Raw genomic sequence first — 25167 nt, 5'->3', positions numbered from 1 at the left:
AACCATTCCACCATTGTAGAAGGCACAAAATATTTGTTTCTGAACAGACTCTGAAATGTGTATATTTGGATTTACATAGAATTATTATATTGTATTCTCCAGTACAGATTACCTAGGTTACACGGAGTCATAATCCAGTACATATAGTTTAAAACTATCCTTTCTTGATGACATGACTTTGTACGTACCATCCTTGCACAATAGATGTTAGCATTTCTTATTCTAAGTATCAGTATGTACACTGCTTTAAGCAACAGTTAAAATAACTTTTTTTCAATGTAACAGGAAAAACAAGGAACAATTTTTATACTGTATGAAGATCGCAAGCGGTGCAGATTGGGAATGATGTAAGTAGACAGTATAAGTTAAATAGCCAGGTAAACAAGTGGACAGTTATTTGAGCTGAAGAAGATGAAAGTACAAAGTATTACCGTCATGGATTTTAATATAAGAGTCTTCCAGTAAATCAACAATCTGGCAATTCAGTGATTGTCACCCACTATTTAGTTTTAATGTGATGACTTCCAGTGAGACTGGTCTGTTGAAAGAATAGAGGATAGCTCTAAAGAATTTGGTAAGTGGGTGTAAGGGTGTTAGTGTAGTTTACAAACCAAGGAGCTAGAAGGAGAGTTAGCAATAAACTCAACAGAAGGGAAGGTGTAGAGGATCTAGGGTAAAATTTTCAAAAGTGACTTGGCCCTTAGCAACTGTAGTCTCCTAAGTGCTTTTGAAAATGGGACTTTGGCCCTTTTGAAAATTTAACCCCTAAATTAGTGTTGGTTCCACCCTAGTGAACCTTACACCTTTTTTCTACCCCTCTTAGAATCTTGGACTCACAATCACTTCCTACTGTATAACTCACACCACCTTACACATCGCTACCTCCAGATCTGGTCTTATGAAATGAAGCTGACTCTCATCCAAAGTTTGCCCTTACTTACATCCTGTGGAATCTCTAACACTTTCTCTTTGATATTTCTTTTCCCTCAAACAAGACTGCTAAATACATGTCAGACAATCTTTTTAATTTGGAAACTAAGTTCCAAAAATGTAACCGTTTGGTTCAGGTTGTAACATTTTTTAAAGAGCTCAGCGGTATAATTCATCCTGCATTTTACTGCACTGTGCTTAATGTGCAACTGACAGGCGCTAAATGAGGCATATTCCCCCTCAATGAAATGTGCTATAGTGAGACTCTGGATGTACTATCAAGAGATTAAAGCCCCAAAGACTAATACTAATATTTCTAAGTACGTTGCAATAGTCTAAACTATACAGATGCAGTTCAAAAGTCTGTGTATCACAAAAAGAAAGCGTTCTGCATGAATTGTATTTGTGTATGCATGAAATAGCAACAATTCTTTGAAACTAATTTAAATGTTAAAATATATGCAAAGGCCACTGTCCTAACTCAGTGGTAGCCTTGTGCTTGGAATAGCTGAACCTACTGCTCTCCTTTGCTAAGTTGATTAATAAAAATTATTTATTACACAAATCCTTTCTGTTGACAAGTCAAAATGGAGCCTCATCTTTCAGATCTCCCTGAAGATTGCCACCTTGTGAGATTGAAAATACTCATTAAATTCCATCACCAGACAGGCACAAATGAGAGGCCGATTGTTTTTAAGCATGTGAAGGGAATCATTGGTAAACTCATTTGTTTCGATATCATTAACAGAACAATCGGAGAGGATCTCCAGGGGGTCCTCATGACCTTTGCTCACAATCTCTTCATCATCCATCAAGAAATATCAGCACCTAATATGCAAGGCGAGACCAATTTTAAGGTGAGGTGTTAATTAACTAACGATCCTGGTTAATTTCTGTACCAGGGCTGAAAATACCTCATGCTGTATTGTAAACAAGTGCTAAACCATTCCGTTTTCATTGTTAGCAGTACATATTTCACAGTGTGGAGGTCAATATAGCAAGTCTCCCAATGAACCTGTTAGTTAAATTTAATAGTTTGAAACTTTTTCTTTGAAAACAAACATACTTTAACTTGGAATCATTTGTAACCCAAATCCCCAAAGCGTCTGAGTTTCCAGTGTAAGAGGCAAAGGAGGCCACCATGCTGCTTTAGGGAATTCTGTCACAATTGGCTCTTTTGTTTTTAAAGGAATACCATCAAGATAAAAATCTGAAATTAAAAAATGAAGCTCTCTGTTTTACTAATGACCACTTAAAATATTAATATCACATTTAAAACATCCAACTCATTTTTCACCTCTCAATCGGTTTACTTTTTCCATGTCACCTTAAACATTGAAACAGACTAGTACAGTTTCATTTTTGTTTCCTTTGCACTCCCTCTTCTGGGGGTACCCACTCCACACCTGAGCTCACCTTATTCATGAACCCAGGGCAGCTGCAGAGCTCTGCGCCTGGCATTGGGCATTTCTACACTGGGAATGTTCTCCGGGGAACCCTTATGCACCAGCATGGCTGGTGAAAAGAAACCATCAGGCAATAATGAATCCAGCCCTACGTCCAATAGTACGTTTTTGTAGGATCAGGCCATAAGAAAGTACAAAGCAACTAGTTTATAGTGGAAACAACTGCTTATTATAAAATGATGCTATCTTTTGATTCTAAAGAGTAGCATAACTTCAGCAAATGTTCTTTTGCTAACCTATAGGCCCTGTAGCTCTACAGAAGATTTTAAAAACTTGAACTATAAACTGTTTCTTAAAAGGCAAGAAGAGAACCCTCTATTGCAAATTTATGTTGTAATTGATATGGTGGGAATGTAAAACAGACTAAATCTTAACTCTAACTGTATTTTCTTGTGATGAGTAGTGTCAAATGGCATTTTTTGGGGAAAATGTAATTACATTTTAACATGTAACACAATAAATAGAAAAAACTATTTTTCTGATCTGAGGGAGGGACTCAAAATCAAGTATTGAATAAAAATGTAAAAGGGGATTTTAATTCATTTTATTTATAGTGAATTAACAATGATTTATAGATGCACAATAAAACACAATTTAGTTAATTAGAATAACAACATGTGGCTAGCTATATATTTTCATTTATCTCGGATTTATATGTATTTGTGTTTATTTTTAAATAAATACACCCCCAATCCCACAGTAATAGTGGAAAATTCTATTGGTGCATTTTGTTAAATAACATCGGTTACTTTTTGGGGAAGGGGGGGAATGGAACTGGTTGAAAAATTTGGGGGGAATTTATTCCAGTATAACATCCATTAAATAACTTGCTCTCTTTCAATCTATTACAGGTAGCAGTTCAAGATATTGAAGCAATTCTGGGAATAACAGCAGAAAACCAACTGAAATTTGAAGAAGAGGAATCCTCCAAAGAAGATGCTCCCCAAGAATAGTTGACTGAAATTTTAAAACTTTTTCTTTAAGCCTCTAGGAAAAACTTCCTCATTCTCAGGAATGCAGGAAAGAAATAAGTTACGTGTTTTGTTGTCCTTGTCTATTGTTGAATGAATATTAGCTTAGACTGGGAATTTTCATGATTACTGAGTGAGCTTAAATTCTTTGTAAAACAGTAACTAAACTATCCCTGGTTGTGCAAAGGGAAATCTTGGTGAAGAACAGAGGAACAAAATAAAGGTCCATTTTCTTATATCTGTCCGCCAACTTCATATTATGAATACTGGAGTACATCTGTATACAGTGGTCATACCACTTTCTTATCTATATCACTGCTTATACATCCATACTCTAGCCACCACATTACACGAGGAGCTTATGTTCAGTAGGTTATCCACCATTACCCCTAAGTCCCTTTCCAAAAATACAGTCCCCCATCCTGGAACGTGACCTGTGTTCTTTGTTCCTAGACATGTGATCTTGCAGTTGGCTATTTTGAAATGCATGTTGTTCAGGTGGGCCCAGTTTATCAAGAGATCCAGGTGGTTCTGTAGCACTGACTTACCTGTATTGTTGTTTAACACTCCACCAATTTTTGTTTGAGCTGCAAACTTTACCAGCAGTGATTTTATATTTTCTTCCAGGTCATTGATAATTATACTGAGTAGCATTGGGCCAAGAACAGATCCTTGTGGAAAAACATCCCCATTGGATGATGATTCCCTGTGTACAATTACTTTTTGATATCAATCAGTTAGCTAGTTTTTAACCATTTCAATATGTTCTATGTTGATTTTGTAATAGTGCTAACGTTTTAATCAAAATTCTATGTGGTATTAAGTTAAGTGCCATATAGCCATCTACGTATATTATATCAGCACGGTTACCTTTGTCAACCAAACTTGTAATCTCATCAATAAAAGATATCATGTTTATTTGCCAATATCTATTTTCCATAAAATCCTGGTGATGATCATTAATTATGTTACCCTCTTTTAATTCTTTATTCACTGGATCCCATATCAGCCTTTCAATGAGTTTGCCTTGGATCCATGTCAAGCTAACTGGCCAATAGTAACCTGTGTCATCACATTTAACCTTTTTAAATATCACCACCTTCACTTTTTTTCGGTCGTCTAGAATTCCTCAGCTTTTCAGATTTGTTAAAATATAATGTTTTCCTCTCTCCGTTTTTGAGGATTCTTCTACTGCCCCTATTTGTAAATTGTGAAAGGAAGGTTTTGAGCACTCAGAAATGGTTTGTGTCAGTAATTTAGATGGTAAAATCACTTTTTCTTTCCTGTGTTTTGTAGCATCAGATTACTTGCCATTTGCTGTCTTCAGGGCAGGAGGGCAATGGAAAGGGGAAGACCTGTCTCCCCAACCAAGGCTGTAATATTTATCTTGCTGGCAGATTATGCTCTTGCTTTAAATTACAATTTATTTCCTCCTGCAGATTGAATGTATTATCTCCTGAACATGCCAAGTCTCTACCATGCTACGACTAAAAAATCTCAAGCAAATACCAAAGCCAGGGTTTTCCAGTCAGTAATGCAATTCACTATGGAACTACAGTGTACAGGGCCTTTCTTTTTCAAAGACAGGTTTAACTGAAATACTCAAGTGCCATTCACGAGCCACAGATCTGTGAACTCAGTGCATAAACTTCTGATCAGCCTCTGTATTCTCCACAGTAGTTGAAGAAATAAAAATAGAAGTGAGAACCTTTATATGATATGTTGATTTATTCTTCAAATAAAATATAAATTTATATATTTTTAAATTGTTTGGGTCTTTTTGTCAGGTAGTCTCAATAATTCCTCAGTTTTGGATACACTAGTACCACAAGCAGGCTTTTCTACTGTGGAATTCAGCCAACAATCATCCTTTCTAGAAGCCTTTGTTTTGCTGCAGTTGGAAATGAGATCAGCAGGTTCCTTGCCTCTGATAGATGCAATAGTGATTTTTTGCTTCCAAGAAGTCCATTGCCAAACGACTTAACGAATAAACAGCATTCTTTGCCTATTAATCCTTAAAACAAGGACAATGGATATAGTCACTTTCTGTTCTCTCTCTGATGCTGAAGATAAGTAAACTCCTAACTTCCTCCCCACTGCAACCAAGGTACATACTGTGCACTTCCTACTCTTAACAAGAGACTCTTCCAAGATTTCTGACCTAACCCCACCTCTCCACTGGTCACTACAAACAGTGGCAGGGGAGGGGGAGCCACTTCGCAGATGATATCAACCTGGAAATTAGCTAGTTTCCTAAGGCTTGAGAAGAATCAAGCCTTGATTCATGCCAGAACAACATAAGGTCTGAGAGGCTCATTAGTTCACTGGCACTCAGTAGACTGCAGTGTCCTAGGAGTAAACGAAACCCTCTGCCTCTTTATGTCTTTGTTCTGTTCTGACAAAAGAAAACTGTACCTGTTTTTGCTCAGCACAAGCGATCTGAAAGTTCCCATGGTGAGAGTTATTTCTCAGCATGTACAAAGTGTGAAATGTATTTGGAGGGAAAAGTTTTTAATTACTATTAGCACTTCTGAGCCTTGAGTTGATGGAAGGATTGAAATTGCTTTACAATCTCTCACATTCAACTCTCATGCTGCTGGTGTCAAAAATGTCATTTTCTAGTAATATGGCTGTTATCAACTAAAATGCCAATTTTCAATTTAAAAAAAATAAATTCCAAATATATTTCAGCATAATGTGTTCATGGTGCTTTTAATCCCATGCTCATGCCACTACATTCTATTCCCTCTCGCTACAGGAAAATATGACCCCTTGAATAAAGATACTTTGCACATTGAATTTGTAGGGCCATGATGATCCAGATCTAGGGTGGCAGGAAAATATGGCATCTGGGATTAGGGGGCTCGTGTCTGGACAGCTCTCAGTGGGACCCTACCAAATTCACGGTCCATTTTGGTCAATTTCATGGTCATAGGATTTTAAAAGTTGTAAATTTCATGATTTCAGCTATTTAAATCTGCAATTTCACAATGTTGTAATTATAGGGGTCCTGAACCAAAAAGGAGTTGGGGGCGGGGCGTGCCAAGTTATTGTAGGGGGGTTGTGGTACGGCTACCCTTACTTCTGCACAGCTGCTGGTGGTGGCGCTGCCTTCAGAGCTGGGCAGCTGGAGAGCGACAGCTGGAATACTGTGTCCAGATCTGGTGTCCTAAGAAGGATTTTGATAAATTTGAGAAGTTTCAGAGAAGAGCCATGAGAATGATTAAAAGACTAGAAAACTTGCCATATAGTGAGACTCAAGGAGCTCAATCTATTTAGCTTAACAACTAGAAGGTTAAGGGATGACTTGATTACAGTTTTAGTACCTAGATGGGGAACAACTATTTAATAATGGGCTCTTCTTTCTAACATGATTCAGTGGCTGCAAGTTGAAGCTAGACAAATACAGACTGGAAATAAATCATAACATGTTAACAGTGAAAGTAATTAAACATTGGAACAATGGTGGATTCTCCATCACTGACCATTTAAAAAGATAGATATACTTTTTAGGAATGATTTCAGGATCGTTCTATGGCCTGTGCTATTCAGTAGGTCAGACTAGATGATCACAATGATCCCTTCTGGTGTTAGACTCTATAAAAACTCAACTATGCCCATTATAAATGTTTTTCAAAAACTTAAATATTTTTAGTTGTATGAATGTTATTGTGAATGGGACCTGTGGACATAAGCACCAGCTAAATGGGACAATTCATGTGCTTACAGTTAGGCATATGCTTTAAGTATTCTTACTTCAGTTCCTGCAAGATAATTTGTTATGAAATGTGAAGTACTTGAAATAATGGCACTGAATGGAATAACACTGGGAGCTTGCTTTTCATTTGATAAGATCTAGTCCTCTTATTAACTATAATAAAATATTGGTGCCTCTTTTGGGGAATAATTGTGGTCTATTGATTAGGGTGAGGGACTGTGAGTCAGGACTTCAATATTTGAATGCTGTCTACAGACTTGTATAACCTGGAGTAGGTAATTTAAACTCTCTCCCTCAGACCCTAATTCTGCAATAACATACGCACTCGCCTAGCTTTACATGCTGGGAGTAATCCCATTACAATTAATGTGACAATTCATGGTGTGTAAAGGGAGCACGTGTGTAAATCTATGTAGGATCAGGGCTTCCATTTCCTTAACTACAAAATGGGGATAATATGACACACATACTGAGGTTGTGAGACTTCATTAATATTTGCAAGGCAGTTTTGATGCTTTGATAAAAAGGGTATAAAGGTGCAAGGAATGATTACCAAATGTCATCCTATTGTTTTGTGGGTTTGCTCTAACATTTCTTCAGCAAGTCCTTCATAATGAAATACAGAAGTTTATTTTTCACTGTAATAATCTGACTCATGGTTGTGAACTTCTATTACATTTGGGGAAGGACTCTAGCTCTTACAGATTTTAAACTGGTAGTTTCTGGAATTTTGTGTACATGATGAAATGACCAAAACAATAAATATACTATTTCCAAAATTATAGTTTTTTTTTTAATCTTCTGCAATTTTATAGCAAGATCCAACACAAATTACTACAAAATTACAGCCTGGTAAGTCATGCACCAATTGACTCACTTTAACTATGGAATGTTTATAGTCCGGTGTCTTCCATCTTCACCCCAAAGACTCTTTGAGAAGAGGCATGTCACATTTCAAGAGGTGGTTTTGGAACAGCAATTATATAGAAGCACAGTGCACTCCAAAAAATGGAGACCTCAATATATAAAGCATAAACTGTCCAGCCAACATTTATTATGCAGCAGCACTGCTGTCACGGTGGTTTGTTCTTTCTAAATGAATGATGTTCAGATGGATGCCCAAAAATACTCAACTTTTTATCATAAGCTCGTCTGAAATACATACATACATACATACCAAGCCATGATCCTTTGCATTGGTGAATGGTCTGAGATGCTTTGCTGTCTTATGAAAATGCAGGTGCTTCTCTCCCTTCATTTGTAGTGTACAATGTGACACACACATATGGATATCAATACATTCACTGGTTTAATGAGACGTTACACTTAAAAGGCTGTAGGATTATTTTGTTCCTCAACAGGCATTTTTACAAGGAAGAGCAAATGCAGGCATTTAAATTAATGAATGCAAAATATCTTGAAACTCCAAACTAATATAGTTTAAAAATTAGAAGCAATTATTTTCAAATACATTCAATAGATTTCAGTCCAGCATAAATTTAAAATGTAAACACTGACTGACCATGAACTGTAATAACACAAATAGTGCTGGTGGAGTATGATACATTAGTCCAATCCTGCATTTCAATGAACCACAGCATCAGGTTCCACTTTCTTTTTATCCTGTCATTGTTGCTGCTAATAAAGAAAGATATTAAAGCGAACTATATGCTCTATTAATTATAGGAAGGTGAACTTGAGTCAAATTTGTTACTGACAATGATTAATAATTACTGGTTCTGCTACATAGTCATGTAGTGCATTACAGTAAATAAACATGGTACATTGTTGGATAGTAATTGATTAATTAGCACATTCATACTACACAGCTCAATGGTCTAAGATTGCTGAGTTTGAGATATTGCTCATAATTATTAAAAGAAAAGAAATCTGTTCCCATTTCTCAATTTACCCTTCTGTACAGTCATTTTTTCTCAAACAGAATGTTTAATGGTTCAAAACCTTAGGTTTTGTTTAGATAAATCATATCACAGAATTTTTAGTTATGATTTTAAAATATTCCTCTTCCAAGAGCTTTAAAATATTCAACCCAATTTCAACCTCAGATGTTGCTGTCAAACTTCACTAAATAATATCAGTGTGTTTATATAATGTGGCCTAAATCAAATGTCTCCCTCACACTCAGGTTAATCTATTTCATACTCCAATTGCAACACGTGCCAAGAAAAGCATGGGGCACCCTCTTCAATGCACAGAACATACATGATAAAACATAACGATTAGTAGCTTGCTCGGCCCGTTCAGGGTTCTTTGTGATAGTTTTTGTAAATTAACATTATTAAAGCATTTTCTCAGTACTGGCTATTGATTTATCTGCCTTGAACAGGGAGGTAACAAAGGCAGGGAAGTGTGTCTAATTTCTATTTAGTTTCTGAAGTTATTTTTTGGCCACTTCCTACAGCAGTATCCCACAACAGCTCACGTTAGCACGGGCGCAGGTTGATTTCTCATGATCTCACCCTCCCATTTCCAGTGTTTCCAGCAGGGACCCCCACTTTCCTCACAAGGACTGTGCAGACTCAGGGACTCTCCCAGGTGACCTACCATTATCTCCGTCCCCCCGTCTCTTCCCAGGGATCCCTATAATCAGGAGCTTCCACAATCTCCCCCAATAGCTCTGATGACCTCTATCATCCCCTTCAGAGATCCCAACTTAGGAACCTGCCCATCAGGGACTCCAGGTGACCCCCAGTATTTCCCTCAGGGATCCCAGAATCAGGGACCCCAGGTGACCCCAGTATTTCCCTCAGGGACCCCAATATCAGGGGCTCCAGGTGACCCAGTATTTCTCTCAGGGACCCCCTTTATCAGGACCCACAGGTGACCCTATTACCCATTCACACACCCCTAACCAGGGAACCTGCCACGTGACGCCTCCCCCAGGGACTCCCAGTCTCCCCACTCAGCAGACCGGCCCGCGCTCCCGCTCGCGTGCCCCCCAGCTCCGGGAGCGAGCCGTGCCCACACCTCTCTGGTGCGCGCGCGCGGCACGGCGCCGGGGGCGCGCACGGCCGGGGGCGGGGCCAGGCGGGCGAGTGTCGGGGGCGCGCTGAGCGGGTCTCCGCCGGTAGCATGCTGCGCCTGCGGCGGCTGCGCGAGGCGGCCCTGAGGCGGCTGCTCGCGCCCGCCGGGGGCGCCGCCGCCAAGCCCAAGGCCTCCGAGGTGCTGAGCCGCCACCTGCGGCAGCGGGGCCTGCCCCCCTGGACCTCGTACTGCGTGAAGTACAGCGCCGTGCGCAACGACCAGTTCGGCCTCTCGCACTTCAACTGGCAGGTGGACGGCGCCAACTACCACGTCCTGCGCACGGGCTGCTTCCCCTTCATCAAGTACCACTGCTCGCGGGCCCCGCGCCGCGACCTGGCGCTGCAGAACGCCGCCTTCACCGCCCTCAAGCTCCTCAACGCGGGTGAGCCGGGCCCGCCTCGCCCCGGGGCCGCCGAGCTCCCCGGGCCCGCCCCGCGCACACGGGCGGTGGGGCCATGAGTCGGCGCCAGCCCCCCTCAGCCCGCGCTTGGCCCCTGTCAGAGGCGGCGCTAGCCCAGGGGGGGCCCAAAGCTGGACTGTTTGGGCCCCCCCCCCCCGCAAGGCTGATGGCTCTGGGCACTACTGCCACCAACCGCGCACCGCACCCCACCGCGCGCCCCAAGGCGCCTGGTAACAAGCCCAGGTTCAATGGGATCAGTGAGATTGGGGGGAGGGGGTAGTACTGAATCCCCCCCCCCCCCCCCCCGTGAGCTGTGGGGCCCAAAGCAATTACTTGGGCTTCTCGTGCCCTCGCACCACTGGCTCCTGGCTAAGATCAGGGCCCTCATATTGCACTGAGCTTAACCCTCGGGTCATCCTTACCTTGGTCCTTTGCAGCCTGGTAAACTGTTGATCGCAGTAACTGATGGTGGTGGTTGTTTTTTTTTTTAAACATAAACTTGTCTGGTACAAGAGTATTAACTGGCCTTTTAACTGTTGCTTAGCTAACAAGTTTTTAATAGGTTTCAGAGTAGCAGCCCTGTTAGTCTGTATCCGCGAAAAGAACAGGAGTACTTGTGGCACCTTAGAGACTAACAAATTTATTAGAGCATAAGCTTTCGTGGACTACATCCGAAGAAGTGGGCTGTAGTCCACGAAAGCTTATGCTCTAATAAGTTTTTAATACTACTGCTAGCGTTTAAAATATCCAGCTGCTCATTCATTCTGCTTCTAAGGAGCATTTCCTGCCTACTACTGAAGAAGAGAGGTTTTTTATCCACGAACACTTATGCCCAAATAAATCTGTTAGGCTTGGTCTACACTACCCCCCCCAATTCGAACTAAGGTACGCAACTTCAGCTACGTGAATAACGTAGCTGAAGTCGAAGTACCTTAGTTCGAACTTACCTTGGTCCACACGCGGCAGGCAGGCTCCCCCGTCGACTCCGCGGTACTCCTCTCGCCGAGCTGGAGTACCGCAGTCGACGGCGAGCACTTCCGGGTTCGACTTATCGCGTCCAGACTAGACGCGATAAGTCGAACCCAGAACTTCGATTTCCAGCCGTCGAACTACCTGGTAAGTGTAGCCAAGGCCTTAGTCTTTAAGGTGCCACCGGACTCCTTGTTGTTTTTGTGGATACAGACTAACACGGCTACCCCTGATACTTGACACCATCAGACTATCAAGAAAAATATTTGCACCCTACTTGATTTTAAGTATTTTAAAAACTATATTTGACACATTTTAGCAACTTTAACTTTTCTTTGTAATGAGATGTAGTGACTAGGTTATAAGCTGCACAGTACAGTACACCAGGGGATTTTTTTCTATCTCCTGAGTGTGTGTATATGAAGTTTCAGAGACTATAAAAAACAAATTAATTTATCACTGAAAACAAATCATGGGACAACATCAACTGAAGTAAAAAGTCATACCATCTGAAAATGTACCTGTCTTATTACAAATCATTTCTAATATTACCATGGGCTAAAATCTGCCCTCAGTTAAACTGCTGCTTTTGCCATTGGCTTTACTGGTGTCAACATGATTGCATAGACATAAGAGAGCAGAATTTGGCTCTTGAAAATAAGTACTGGGTCTGCCATTCATGACTTATTTGCACAGTACCTAGCACAATGAGACCCAACCTGGTGGTGGTCTTCAGACACTACCACAATATACATTTTTATTTATTATTTGTACTACTGTAGTGCCTAGCGGCGCCAGTCATGGACCCAGGGTCTCATTATGCTTGTACTAACACTGAATTTAAAAAAAGTTAGTCTCTGCCCCACAGAGCTTCCAATCTAAGTATAAGGTGACACAATGGTTGGATACAGTACAAAAAAACAATGAAACAATATTGGTCAGCATGATAGGCGGTGGTCTTAGCACATCAGCAACCTAATTGTTTAATAAGAAAATATTGGTATAACATTTGTCAGTGATTTACATGAAGAAGCAATTGCCCCAAAACTTGTAATTTTTTTAAAATAGTGTGCAGATATTAGACATTTCATATTTAAGTGTTGGTTGTTATGAGAATTGTAATCTTTCATATTAACAAATTTCATTGGTTTTGGCTCTTGCTGTTATCAGTAAACTGATTTATGCTACTATAATCATTTTACATAATTTGTATTAGGGGTGTTATCTTTGATTCTGTCCTCTCTCTGCCTTGATACTTGGATCTACTGTCCAAATCTTGCTGCTGCTTCCTCTGTAATAGCACTAAGATTGCTCTCTGTCTGCATAGTCAAAACTCTTATCCAGGCCCTCATCATCTCCTGTCTTGACTATGACAGCCTCCACATGTCCTTTCAAACCACTGCTGCTAAGACTGTCTTTCTGGTGCTCCAGTCAGACTCTTATCCACTGCCTTGTTTGATGGTTCAGTTCAGTAAGGTACTGAAGCACATGCCTCACTTTAAGCATTGAATAGTCCCACTGAAGTCAGTTGGACTATTCATATGCTTAAAATTAGGCACATGCATGCATAGGCACTGAATGAAGGGCCTGAGTCCATCTGCGGACTCCCTCTTCTTCACTGCATCAAATACAAGCTTCTTACATTTTAAGGCCCTTCTGAGCTTAGCCCCTTACTACTTATTCACTTTGTATCTTACATATTACTATAATACAAATAATAAACAATAATAATTGCCTTCCCCATTATTTTTAGCTATTATTGTGTTAGTTTTAGTTCTCTTGGTTTGTAATGGTTTGTATGTAACAAGTATTTCTCTTTTGTAGGCATCCCAACTTTATTATATGGAATTGGCTCCTGGTTTCTTGTTAGTGTCACAGAGACTGTTCACACAAGTTGTGGCCCAGTTACTATTTATTTTCTGAATAAAGAAGATGAAGGTGCCATGTACTGAAATTGTGCATTCAAGCACTCTCATTTGGTGGGTTTTCACAGCTGTGGGTATTTATGTATTCCTGCTGCTTTAAAATATAAACAACTTAAAAGCAAACCTTTGTTTTCAATGTGTTCCTTTTTAATGTGGTGTCCTCAAAAGACTTCATTTTCCTCTTTTCAGTTACAAAAAACATTCCTGTTTCGGCAGAGGCATGAGATGAATATTGGAGTCAATGAAGATAAGATATTAGCAGCTTTGGAAAATGAATTTACTTTTCTACTGTCCTCAAAAGCGTTAGCTCTAAAGACAGTGATTGAAATGCTTATTGCTGAGAAGAAACTTCTGATTATTTAAAAAAAAAAATCTCTTTATTTATATACATCGGATAGGTTATGATGTTTGTCATGTAATCTGAAGGCAAGGAACACATTCTCCAAAAGCATTACACATAATTGTAAATGATGAGAGTTTTAGACTCTGTGCCTAGGTGTTAAACAATATATAAATTGTCCTAGTACCTAATCCGAGTCTGAAGGAATCTGTAATAGCACCCTTCTTTTATCCAGATGCATTGAAATGCTCTTTTAACCTCCACCCCACGAATTAAAATCCACATTAACGGAATATGTAGTATGTGTCAACTGAACATTCACATCTAAACATATTTTAAAAGAAAACATCTGAAAACTGGTTCCACCTTTTTCTTTCAATATCTGAATTCACAATTCTGTGTTTTCTTTGGCTATGTTGGTTTAATTTCTCACATCTAAAGCAGTCTAAAAGAAGCAGTTCCCCACACTGCTTTACAGGTCTGAGGGCATTGATCCCCTTAACAGTGTTTATTGTGAACAGAGCTAGAGTTGCTAAACACCGCTTTATCCTCGACATATGCTCTTGCAAAATTTTGTAAACCGCTTAGCACGTGGTTGACAAGCCTCTGAAAAGTGGCTCCTGCATTAATTAACCCAAATTGTAACACTTAGAATTCATAGTGTCCCATATCAGTAATAAAAGCAGATATTTTCTCTGTGCATTTTTTTCTGAAGGGATCCACCAATAATCTTTGGTGAGATCAAACATGCTAAGACATCTAGGTTTGCTCAAAATAGCAAACATATCAATTCTGGGCATAAAATAAACATCTGAAACACTTACAGCATGGAGTTTTCTATAGTCGACACAAAACCTTACAGTTTTATCTTGCTAGCACAATGGATGAGGTTTGGCCTGAGAGAGCCTTGAGGAGTTTGCTGGTGAGGAAGATAGACTGGTATGGCTGGGGTCTGACAGGTCTGATCATCAGCAAAATTCACTTGCTGAGGGCAAGGGGTGGCACACAGTGGCTCACAGCTCTAGGTATCCCCAGCAGCATGTTACAACATGCAAAAGACTTTTTAAAGGATAAAATCAGTAATATGACCAATATAATTAACTGATGCAAAATACAACATACATACTCTTATTGAAAATTATTTGTAAGCAGTGAACTGTTCCATGCTTTATGAAAGAAGTGTGTCGCCTTGTCTAAAAGCAACACTAAATAAAACTATAGTCAAAGGCGCACTTATTCCAGTATATTTAGTACTGAAGAATATTCTTGACACAAGTTGAATAAATAGCTTTCACAGAAGAAGAGACAGTGTTACATTAAGCTTCATTAATAATAAAACTCACTATTAGCATTTTGCTAGAATCGCTAGAACTGATTTCCTTTGTAATGAGCAAAAGTTAAATAACTACAGCTCATAAGTTTGAAGTCAAATACTGCTCATTCATTGCTACTGATCTTGTCAATACTTTGCGGTAAAGGTTTGGTCTCAACAGGAGGCTGATGAAATGGTTTTTAATTACCAGACTATAAATACAGCTTTTCATTGGAGTTGCACCTCCATTCACTGCAGCTTGTTTGATTTCTGATAATGTGTACTGCTGACTTTGCTTACCTGTTTTTCAATAAATGCAGGCAACGTGACTCCTTGTCCATACAGTGATGGGCAAGTCTCCTTAGAGAACATCTTTGACAAACTACCCTATTGATCACTGCAATTCTGTGCTGCTAGCAGCATTAAATAGAGACTTGATTTCTTGTTCAATGCTCTCACTGTGTAACAATTAAGCAAATGTAATATTTTCTTGTATTACATGAAAATCAATAGACCTCTTGCTCTTGTGGAGTTGATCATGGTGAAGGATGAACTGGAAGATGGCTGAGGGCAAAGTTCAAATATAATATCATTCATTGGATTCATTAAGACTTGTTGTGTAAGAGCTGTTGGAGTACTTAGAGGAAAATATGCTATTCATAAAGGGTAGTGCTTTCGTTTACACAAAATGTTTGAGACATTTATTAAGTAATGGTGAATAACTATTTTAATTGGCTTTAATCAAAAGTGAAAGATTAAATCTGTCTCTCATTCTCTTTCTTTGCATAAATTCTCGTTCTTTATTTGTGGGGTTCTTTTGGTCAGTCTATGACCAAGATTTATTCTTTAATCATGGTCTGAGTTAAAAATGAAAACACTGTTGAGGGACAAGCTATGTCCCAAGAGTGCTCTCCATCTGGAAAGGCTGGTGACCTTGGTGATGACTTTGGGTATGGTTCCAGGCCCAAAGAGGCGCTTCCGAAGCTCTCTTGTGCAGTCCTGCCCATGAAATGATCTTTATTAAGAGACTAGAAATCATAGAAACGGCAGGTAAGGATGGATGGATAATACTGAATTCTATGACATCTTGGCATTGGCATCTTATCAAACCTTTGCTTCATTTGATGGAAAACCATCAATTTAGATACTTGTCTAGTTCCCATCACCATCAGTTCTGGTTCTCCTTGAATCTAAGTCAGCTCTTACATAGACAATCATCTGAGAAGGAACCAGGGAGTTATATTGTAAGGCTATTGCAAATCCATGTGCCTGAAACATGGGGAAGAACCTCTGGGTTGTTTCCTATAAGGGACCTTTGTAGTCCATAGGGCTAACTTGCCTTTATTATATTCACTGCTTTGCCTTCTTGTATAGAACTATATAGTGATTTTAATATTTGGCCTGTTAACCCTCAAAGTGATAACTGGGAATTCTTAAGTAATCAATATAATTAATACATAATCTATAGATCGGGTTACATCCTAGGGACAAGGTTCTGATGAGTGTGTCATCTAAAAGTGGGCATAGATGAATTCCTAGACTCTAGCTTGGTTGCTATCACTACCTATCCCTTTTGGAATATCCTGGTGTAGCAAACAGACTGGAAGATGTGTTGTATTGGCGTTGAAGACAGGTGAATTCATGAAATTGCTCATGACGGAGCCTGATGGAAACATGCAGAGCAGCTTTTTTCAGATCACTGATTTCAGAAGCTCTACTGAGAGTGAAATCTAGAGTCTCCACTCAGAATTTTGTCTTCCTCATCTAGCTGTTTGAGCAATTGAGGTCTAAAATGGCCCTAAGTCCTCCAAACCATTTTTCCTTACTATAGAGTGGTGAACGGCTCTTGTCTTGAAAGACCAGTGAAATCTCTTTCAGGATAATTTGAAGTTTCTTGGTATCTCCTGATATTGGATAGGGCGTGAAGAAAGGATGTAGATTAGCCTGCCATTCCAGAGAATATCCAAGGTGCACTGTTTCCAGGATTCATCTGTCTAAAGTTGACTGGGTCCATATGCATGAGAAGGGCAATATTGGTATTATGGCGGGCCAATGGGTTGGGAATGCTATCTATTATGGAACTGATCCAAAACTCATTGAAGCAAATGGGTGTCTGTTGATTTCAACAGGCTAAAGACCAGCCCTGGAGAGCTAGAGGGCTCAGATCTAATTAACATGTGGCAAATATGGCTGCTGCATTCCTTCCTTCCCTTGCGGTGGTGTTGGGCACTTGCTTGCTGTCCTGAAGGGTGCTCTAATGTTGAGTTCAATTTGCCTCCTCTCCTTTTCAATGTATTTATGGGCCTGTGGGAAGGTCAGTGAGGAGGCACAGTGCTGTTGTGCTTTTAGTATGCTGATGACACAGAGTACTACATCTCACCCAACCCAGTAAGTGCAGTCAAATGTTCTACCTAGTGTGTTGTTGAGATTTGAGCATAGATATTAGCTGGTTGAAACCCAGTCCAGATAAGACAGAGGGGACAATGGTAAATTGGAGGCAGCACCTAGAAGATGTGGTGAGTATTATAGTTGACCCTCTTAATACGAGTGAGTGACCTCCATTTGTTAGTTTGCAGTTTGGGGATATTAGAAGATCCGAAGTTGCTGTTAGAAAGGCATGCAGCAGTAGCTTGTAGGAAGGCCTTTTTATGTGGCTCTGGCTAGGGTTTGACTTAATCTTTGGTTAATTAATTTTTGATTTGGGAGCAAGGTGGAGATGCTTTAATTTTTTATGTGACTGTTTTTAATTGACAGGCTACTTTTTGTACCTACTAAATTATATGTGTACACGCATACATATGTTTATATATCAATACTTTGTCACAGATGATTAAAATACAAAATTACCCTTCACCTTTCTGCTGACTTTGTCTGCTCTGTTCTCATTTGAAACAAAGTACAATCTGCCTTGTAACTCTTGCTTTAATTATCTCTTCACTGAATACAAGGATGATGTTTAAATGAGTGAGATGACATAAGAAGGTAAGGAGCTTTGTTTCACCTCACTTAACAACTAATGCAGATAACTGAAACCTTACTCTAAACCCAATAGATCAGGTAGCTACTTTTTTCAGCACTAGCCTTTTAAACAGTAATGACTACTGGGGGCATCTTAACCTAAATGAGTGCTTAGCATTACATCTTACCTGGGTCAATAGTCTAGGGTATCAGAGTTAAACTGTGTTACTGTAAATTAATGGAAAATGTAACTGCACTTTGCTGAAAGATCAATGTCCAATAAAGGCTGCACAATCAAATCTTGTTGCAATGATTGAGGTCCTTAATTGCCTTTCAAAGATAAGGTGGTAATCAACATAGGTTTAACTGATCTTTTTTACTAGTTCAATTACATGCTAATGACTAGTGCCAAGTCAGAATCTTTAACTACTTATACTTATTAAATCTTATGTTAGTAATGAAAAATTAGTTAAGCTACACAATCAATAAAGCACAAGTCTTAATTATTATATTTCACTTTTATACCTTTTGTGTGTTTGACAAATTTGTTTCACTAGAGATTTCCCACCAATAAGAGGTATTATTAACAGAGACTATATTCCTTGGAGTACTGTTTACTAATCCAAATTGCTAAATCTTAGATGTTTTGTGTATTTGTTTTAATGGAAACTTCTTCGCTAAATATCCAGTAAAGCAAACTTCTAATCTTCTAAGCATCTAACTGTATATAAAGATCAGTTTCTGTATCTGATGGCAGCTCCTTTTACTGCGGATCTAAAGCCATCTGTAACCTGCAGGCTGTCAGTTAGAGACATTATCAACTTGAAATCCATCATTTTTGTAAATAAAATGTTACAAGTAGGTTTGTATCTTGCACCTGCCCCTAAGTCTCCCTGCTAATTTTGTGGGCAATTAATAACATTTTCTACTTTCTTGAAAATATTTTATTCTTCCCTTATTGCTGTAATGGAAAAACTCACACCAGCTGCAAGCAAACGAAGGGCCTAATCCAACTCTTACTGACTTCAATGGGAGTTGGAGTCAGCCTGTACTTAATATATAAAAAACACAGTGGAACAGACTATATTTAGAACGCTGTTAACATCACAAAGTAAACAAACTAAGAGATTTTTCTCATCTTTCAGTACAATAATCTTGGGTGTTAGTTATAACAACAGTAGATAGATTTTTTTTTTTTAATCACTTCTGCTAGAAATTTTTCTAAGTACTTATCTGACCTCATTACCATAGTATCTTGGTGCCTCAATCATTAATAATTTTTTTTCCTCACAGCACTCCTGTGAGGTAGGAAAGTACTATTCCCCATTTTACAGATGGGGGACTGATGCACAGTGTTAATTAAATGTCCCATTAACAAGTTCCTAAAAAGACAGTGTAAGCTGATGGAATGGAGGAGCAGAAACAAAATATAGCAACAGGCTGTAAAGTCCATTAAATGCAAGAGAATCTTTTTTAAACACAAGTCAAACGAGGGCTCTGGCCATGTTATGGAAACTTCCACTGGTGTAACTACATCAAAGTAGCTACAAAGGTGCAAATCCCTAATGTAGAGGTGCAAAGCGGAACTTACACCGGTGCTTAATGTGGCAGTATACTGAAGTAAGCTCCGCTTTGCATTGGTCCAGTGTGTCTATATTATGGGTTTACACTTGTGCCAGTACATGGATGTAGTGCAAATTTCATTATTGTGGACTGGGCCAAAGTAACACTAGCAAAAAGAGTTAGGGCTTGTCTACACCACACAGCATTTAGCGACAAGGCTGTGTCGACACAGCCTTGTGGCTAAAAGTCAGCGTGTGTAAACACTCTTTGTTGGCACTTTAGCCGACAATATACTTCCAGCCCCGTGAGCAGCGTTAGCTTTGTCGGCAGGAGAGCACTTTTTAATTACTCGTGAAAGACAAAAGTTTTGTCCCCAACTTTGCAATGTAGGCAAGCCCTTAGACATGAACAACATTAGTTTCCCTAACTCAGGGCACCCTAACTTGTTTCAAGCATTCTTCTTGTTCTGGCTCTGTTATAGCCATTCCCTTTGCAAAAGCACTCTGGGACAGCAAGGGAACTGAAAGCTGAAGTTAATCTTTTGTGTACTGAGAAGTAAGTGCTGCTACATTGTGACACAGACAGTTAATCTTAAACCTTTAAATAATATAAAACTGATCAGAACCATTTGGCAGGTACAAAGACAGCCAAACTAAAAAAAGCATAGATCAGCTGCATAAAAGGGTTACCTGTAAAAACAACCATGTTCATAGTAATACTTAGCACTTATTTTACAGACATTGACTAGCTAACTTTCACAACACCCCTGTTACGTGAGTAAATATCCCCATTTTACAAAGGGGAAAATCAACACACCTTGTATTGATTTTTTCCCAATGTCACATAGTGTTTGTTTTTGTTTTTTAATCTCTAAATTAATTGATTATATTGAGGTAGTTTAGTTAATATGTTTGTGAAGGCTCTTCAGGACAATCCAAAACATTTATTCCAGGCTACAATTGTTTCTGATTTACTCTAGGGATCGCCTAACCTTTTTTTAACGTGGATTTAGCCAGAACATTTTCAAATTGGAAATAAGGCATACATTTGTAACCATAGGAATAAACTACTGAGGGAAGTGGTGGAGTCTCCATCTCTTGATGTCCTCAGACCAAGACAGGATGCCTTTCTGGAAGATATGCTTTAGCTAAATGCAAGTTCTGCTTTAGGCACACATGAGTTATGGGGCTCAATACAGTGGTAAATGGGTGAAATTTAACAGCCTGTGGCATTACAGGAGGTCACACTAAATGATCTAATGGTCCCTTCTGGCCTTAAGCTATATGAAATGAAGAACTTGAAGATAAAATAAAAATAAATAAATTAAAACTAATGATGACAAGCCCACAGAGAGTTAGTGGCAACACCACAATTAGAAATCAGTAGTCCCTAGCTCCAGCCAGTCACTTGCTTAGTTCTCTAGGCCATGCTGCCTCTAAATATGAAAAAGAGCAAGCCATTTAAAAGACCAAATTTAACAAAACCCACATGCAGCTATACTGTATCCCCCGGCTTACTTAGATTTCTTGCTTGTGGACCTATGTTTTGAACCAACTTGGCCTCATTCTCCTTGGGTTCCTACATTATTTTATTTTACTTGGCCATGTATGGTATATTGTTTACTGTAACATGCCTTAATCTTCCTCTATAATCTTGCTAGCTATAGAAGCATAAGATAATAGAACTCGATCTAAAATCTGTGCATTTCTCAAACCGTACATTTGTTTGGAAGTACTTAGCTGTACACACCTTTTGAGCATTATCATTCAATTTAAATCCACTTGATAACTACAGCAAAGTGGACTTAGAGAGACAGTAATGGCATCTTAATTTAGGGATTTAAAAAAATTCCTTTAAATAAAACCTGTAATACGTGTATAGTACAACCTCACTAATTTTCATTCATGATTAGGATACTCATTGCAAATTATTGATGCTTGCGAATTAGTATGTGGAAAAAATACAGCTTAAATAAGTTAGGATAATGCATCATAAAATGTACATTTCTTCTTAGACAAGTGTTGTTTAGTCTTAATTATTTATGATAATACTAGTCAATGCATGCACTATGGTATATTTTATAAAATATGAAGTCTTTGTATAGCAAATAGCTATTAAATGTCTGCTGAGAAGTTAGGTAAAACCCATGATTTTTGTGCATGTTCAAATTATAACCCATGCAGATAAACAAAGTCTGAATGAGGAAATTGTTGCATGGAACACAAATGTGTATCTATTCAGCATTTAAAATTGTGATGAAGCTATTAAGATTTTGAAATGATGGAATACTCTACATTGTAAAATCAGCCAGTTTGGAATCCTTATTTGTTTGGTAAGGTAGAATATGTATGGCTAAGAGTTATTTTTAAAACGATTGCATCACTTTAAGCACAGTTTATGAGCACTGTACTAGTTCATTATAAAAAAACTCAGTTTATTACTTTCAGTGATATTAATAATCCCAATAGAATCGATCTGTAAAACATGATGCAAAGCAGTTCTTTACACAAGTAGTCTGATCAGGGAACTCTTTCAATTTTAAAATGCAAATTTAAAAACACAGCACTTCCTAAAGAACTCTTTAAATTGGGGGTTTTGTTTTGTTTTTTGATAAAATTATATATGTTATAAAGTCAATGTGTTGTAGTTAATCCAAATATATAAATCTATTGGAATTATTTTTATAAGAAGAAATGCCATTAGATATGATCTGTATATGCTTAGTGATTCATGGGTCTTGTTACATACATGCTTTGTAATGTATGAATTATTTAGTAAGAAAAATCACAATGATTTTGTTGTTACTCAAAAATTTATAGGTTGGCAGAAACAATTATGCAGCCCCTGAAGCTGGTCTGGTAAGGTACAGTAACATTAACACTGTATAGACTTATTTTTGATCACTTTCATTTGTAATGTTCATGCTGTAATTTTTCAGTAATTATGCAGCATATGTAGCATTGGAATAATATTAATTTTATTAAGCATACAAATATTTTGATTGTGTGTTTTTTCTTATTTTTAAAATATGTACATCATTTAAAACAAGACTTAAACATTTCATTACCTGGCCTAAATCAAGAGGATCATTTCCCTAAAGTTTATTAAAAAAATTCCAAATATTCTGTATCCTGAGGAAGAAACAGGTTTAAAAGTTCCATTTGGGGCCCAATTCTGGTCCCACTGAACTGAAATCATTTGAAGTTTTCCACTTACAGTGATAACTGTAACATTGACCAAGGTGCAGAAGGTCTGTGCAAACCTTCTGCATGCCTTAAACCAGTGCAAAAGAGTTACCAGGGTAGTGGCAAAGGCATGTAGGGGTAACTCTGCAAGCCCTGTATGCATTTTAGAGGATCTGTACCCTGGCTGTGGCTAGGCAGGTACAGGGGAAGGCCCATAGTGTGGAAGGGTAAGCGCATAAGTGCTGGACACTCCGGTCCTATCTGTATGGCTGAGTGAATTCCTTCACAAATGCTTTTAGTTCATCACATACAGTCTGATTTTTGGAATGTGGGCAGGGAGGAGTGAATTGCACCCCAGTGAAACTTTAGGTTGCTATTTATCCATGCAGAAATGTTTCTCACACGTTCACCTACCTCTTTAAATCAGAAAGAAACATAGCCATGAAAATATATGTCACTGGAATGAGCCATTTCTTGCAGGAAGCAAGGAGCTCTTCCCCCACACACATTGTAGATGGTTTTTGTCCTCTTTAGAATCAAATATGGGCCATAGCCAGAAGTAATATACTAGACTTTGTGGCCTAGGGAAAGTTCTCTGCCTTAATTTCCACTGAATAAGACTTACAACAAGAATGTTGTGAAGATTAACATGGGGGTAGCACTCTGAAGATGAATGTGCACATATAGAGAAATACATTTTGAGGAAAAGACTATGTAAGTGCTAAGCATCATTTTTATTGCCTGCACTGGCCTTAAGCACAGGCACTTGCTTGAGCCCCTACAGAAATTCAACTCACATAGTCCACTGTTGGCTGGGGGACAAAGAAGCTGCTAGATCTTGGGTTTATACTCCAAGGGTAACAAACAGATCCAGTAGGGTCACAATCCAACCCCTCCTCCCTCTTTCTCTATGGCTATATGGAAAAGGGGAGAGACAGGTCAACTCTTTTGTTGTACTGTAACGTGTTCATGGTATGGAAAAGATTGAGAATCACTATGCTATATATCCCTTTTATAGCAGCACAGAACTTTAGTAGTGGAAGTCTTTCAAATATAATGTTGCTTAAATGTTCTGCAGAGGGGGAGTACACTATAAATATGGACAAATTATTACAAAGGGAATTGATTACATGCATATTCCTTGTTGACAACATGACATCTGAATACTTTATTATTCCATTCTGTAACTGTTTACAAATTTTTCTGTGCTGAAAACAATCTTGGAACATTCCTTATCTGATCTGGGCAAAAATATAAATACAAACAAATGAAAATCTCACTAATTCTGACATAGCAAAAATTTTGCAGGATAATATCATTGAAAGTGTGAAATAATAGATCTCCATTATTTTATCAAATTTTGGTATATTTAGAACTTAAGTTCTCAGTGAACGGGGTTTTTTTCTGAGAACTCTCTACTGCAAGCTATAAATGTTTGATGTGCTTTACTAGGTGAGATAAAAAGCTGAAGTTTGATTACAGTTGCATCAACACAAATCAGAATGGGGGATTGAGGTTGCGATTAGCCCTGGAAAAGCTATATAATGTTTATGCAAATTTAGTAAATTGAGTTGGTTTTCCCTGAAGCTCTATGAATGAAAAATATATTTGAAAAAAATCATAAGGCATAGTAATTCTTTGATTTTGTAACCTAGTCTTTAAAACTTAATAGAAGATGAATCATCATTGAAAGGTACACAGGGACTTCAGGTAAAAGGTTCATTTTAACATAAATGAAGTTCATGTGGGAAATAGCAGTTCCTGAGATATTCCTGACATGGGACTATATTAAATTTCTACTGTAGCAGTTAAATTATAAAGTTATTGAACAGAGAGAGAACTTATCTCTGCTAATGACCATTCAAGATTATTTTTTTAAGAAAGCTCAGACAACATCAAATCCAATAAGGGGGAGCTGGAGTATGGTGACCAGATGTCCTGATTTTATAGGGACAGTCCCGATATTCTGGGATTTGTTTTATAAAGGTGCCTATTATCTCCCACCCCCATTCCAATTTTTCACACTCGCTATCTGGTCACCCTAAGAGGGAGACTGTTTTAGGAATTAAATTGAATATAGTTGGCATCATTATTTTTACTGAACATGTAAGTCAAAGTGTCCAGCTTGTCACTTGTAATGAATAACTAATATTAACGGGTGTAACCAGGTTATAGAGGACAACATACAGTTGTTCTTCATGCACAGCTCCCACCGAAATCAATGAGGGAGGGTTGTGCTCATGGTTCTGCAGGGTGGACAGGCTTATTATCATCAATCCAATGAGAAATAAGCAGAGATGTGTTGTGCATAAGATTTTTTTTGGTATAGTTGAGTGTGATGTGTGATGACTGGTGATTGGGTTTTGTTATTGTCTGTAGAAAAGG

General features: G+C 38.6%; 2 protein-coding genes across 2 annotated transcripts in view; both read left to right on the top strand.

Moving 5' to 3' along the window:
* Window positions 1-3603, top strand: part of IQCH (IQ motif containing H) — a 117173-nt gene extending 113570 nt beyond the window's left edge. The window contains exons 19-21 of the mRNA XM_054042697.1: window positions 286-347; window positions 1679-1787; window positions 3248-3603. Of these exons, the coding sequence (XP_053898672.1) occupies window positions 286-347; window positions 1679-1787; window positions 3248-3349 (273 nt within the window). The 3' untranslated portion in view covers window positions 3350-3603. The remainder of the gene's footprint in view (window positions 1-285; window positions 348-1678; window positions 1788-3247) is intronic.
* Window positions 3604-10159: 6556 nt separating this feature from the next.
* C10H15orf61 (chromosome 10 C15orf61 homolog) lies at window positions 10160-17929 on the top strand. Its single transcript, XM_054042855.1, has 3 exons — window positions 10160-10512; window positions 13324-13478; window positions 13614-17929. The coding sequence occupies exons 1-2, from the start codon at window positions 10179-10181 to the stop codon at window positions 13449-13451; spliced, it is 462 nt and encodes a 153-aa protein (XP_053898830.1). The 5' UTR covers window positions 10160-10178; the 3' UTR covers window positions 13452-13478; window positions 13614-17929.
* Window positions 17930-25167: the final 7238 nt, after the last annotated feature.

Source organism: Malaclemys terrapin, chromosome 10 (assembly GCF_027887155.1).
Source record: "Malaclemys terrapin pileata isolate rMalTer1 chromosome 10, rMalTer1.hap1, whole genome shotgun sequence".
In the NCBI taxonomy this organism is placed as follows: Eukaryota; Metazoa; Chordata; order Testudines; family Emydidae; genus Malaclemys; species Malaclemys terrapin.
This window is presented reverse-complemented; position numbering and strand designations above follow the sequence as displayed.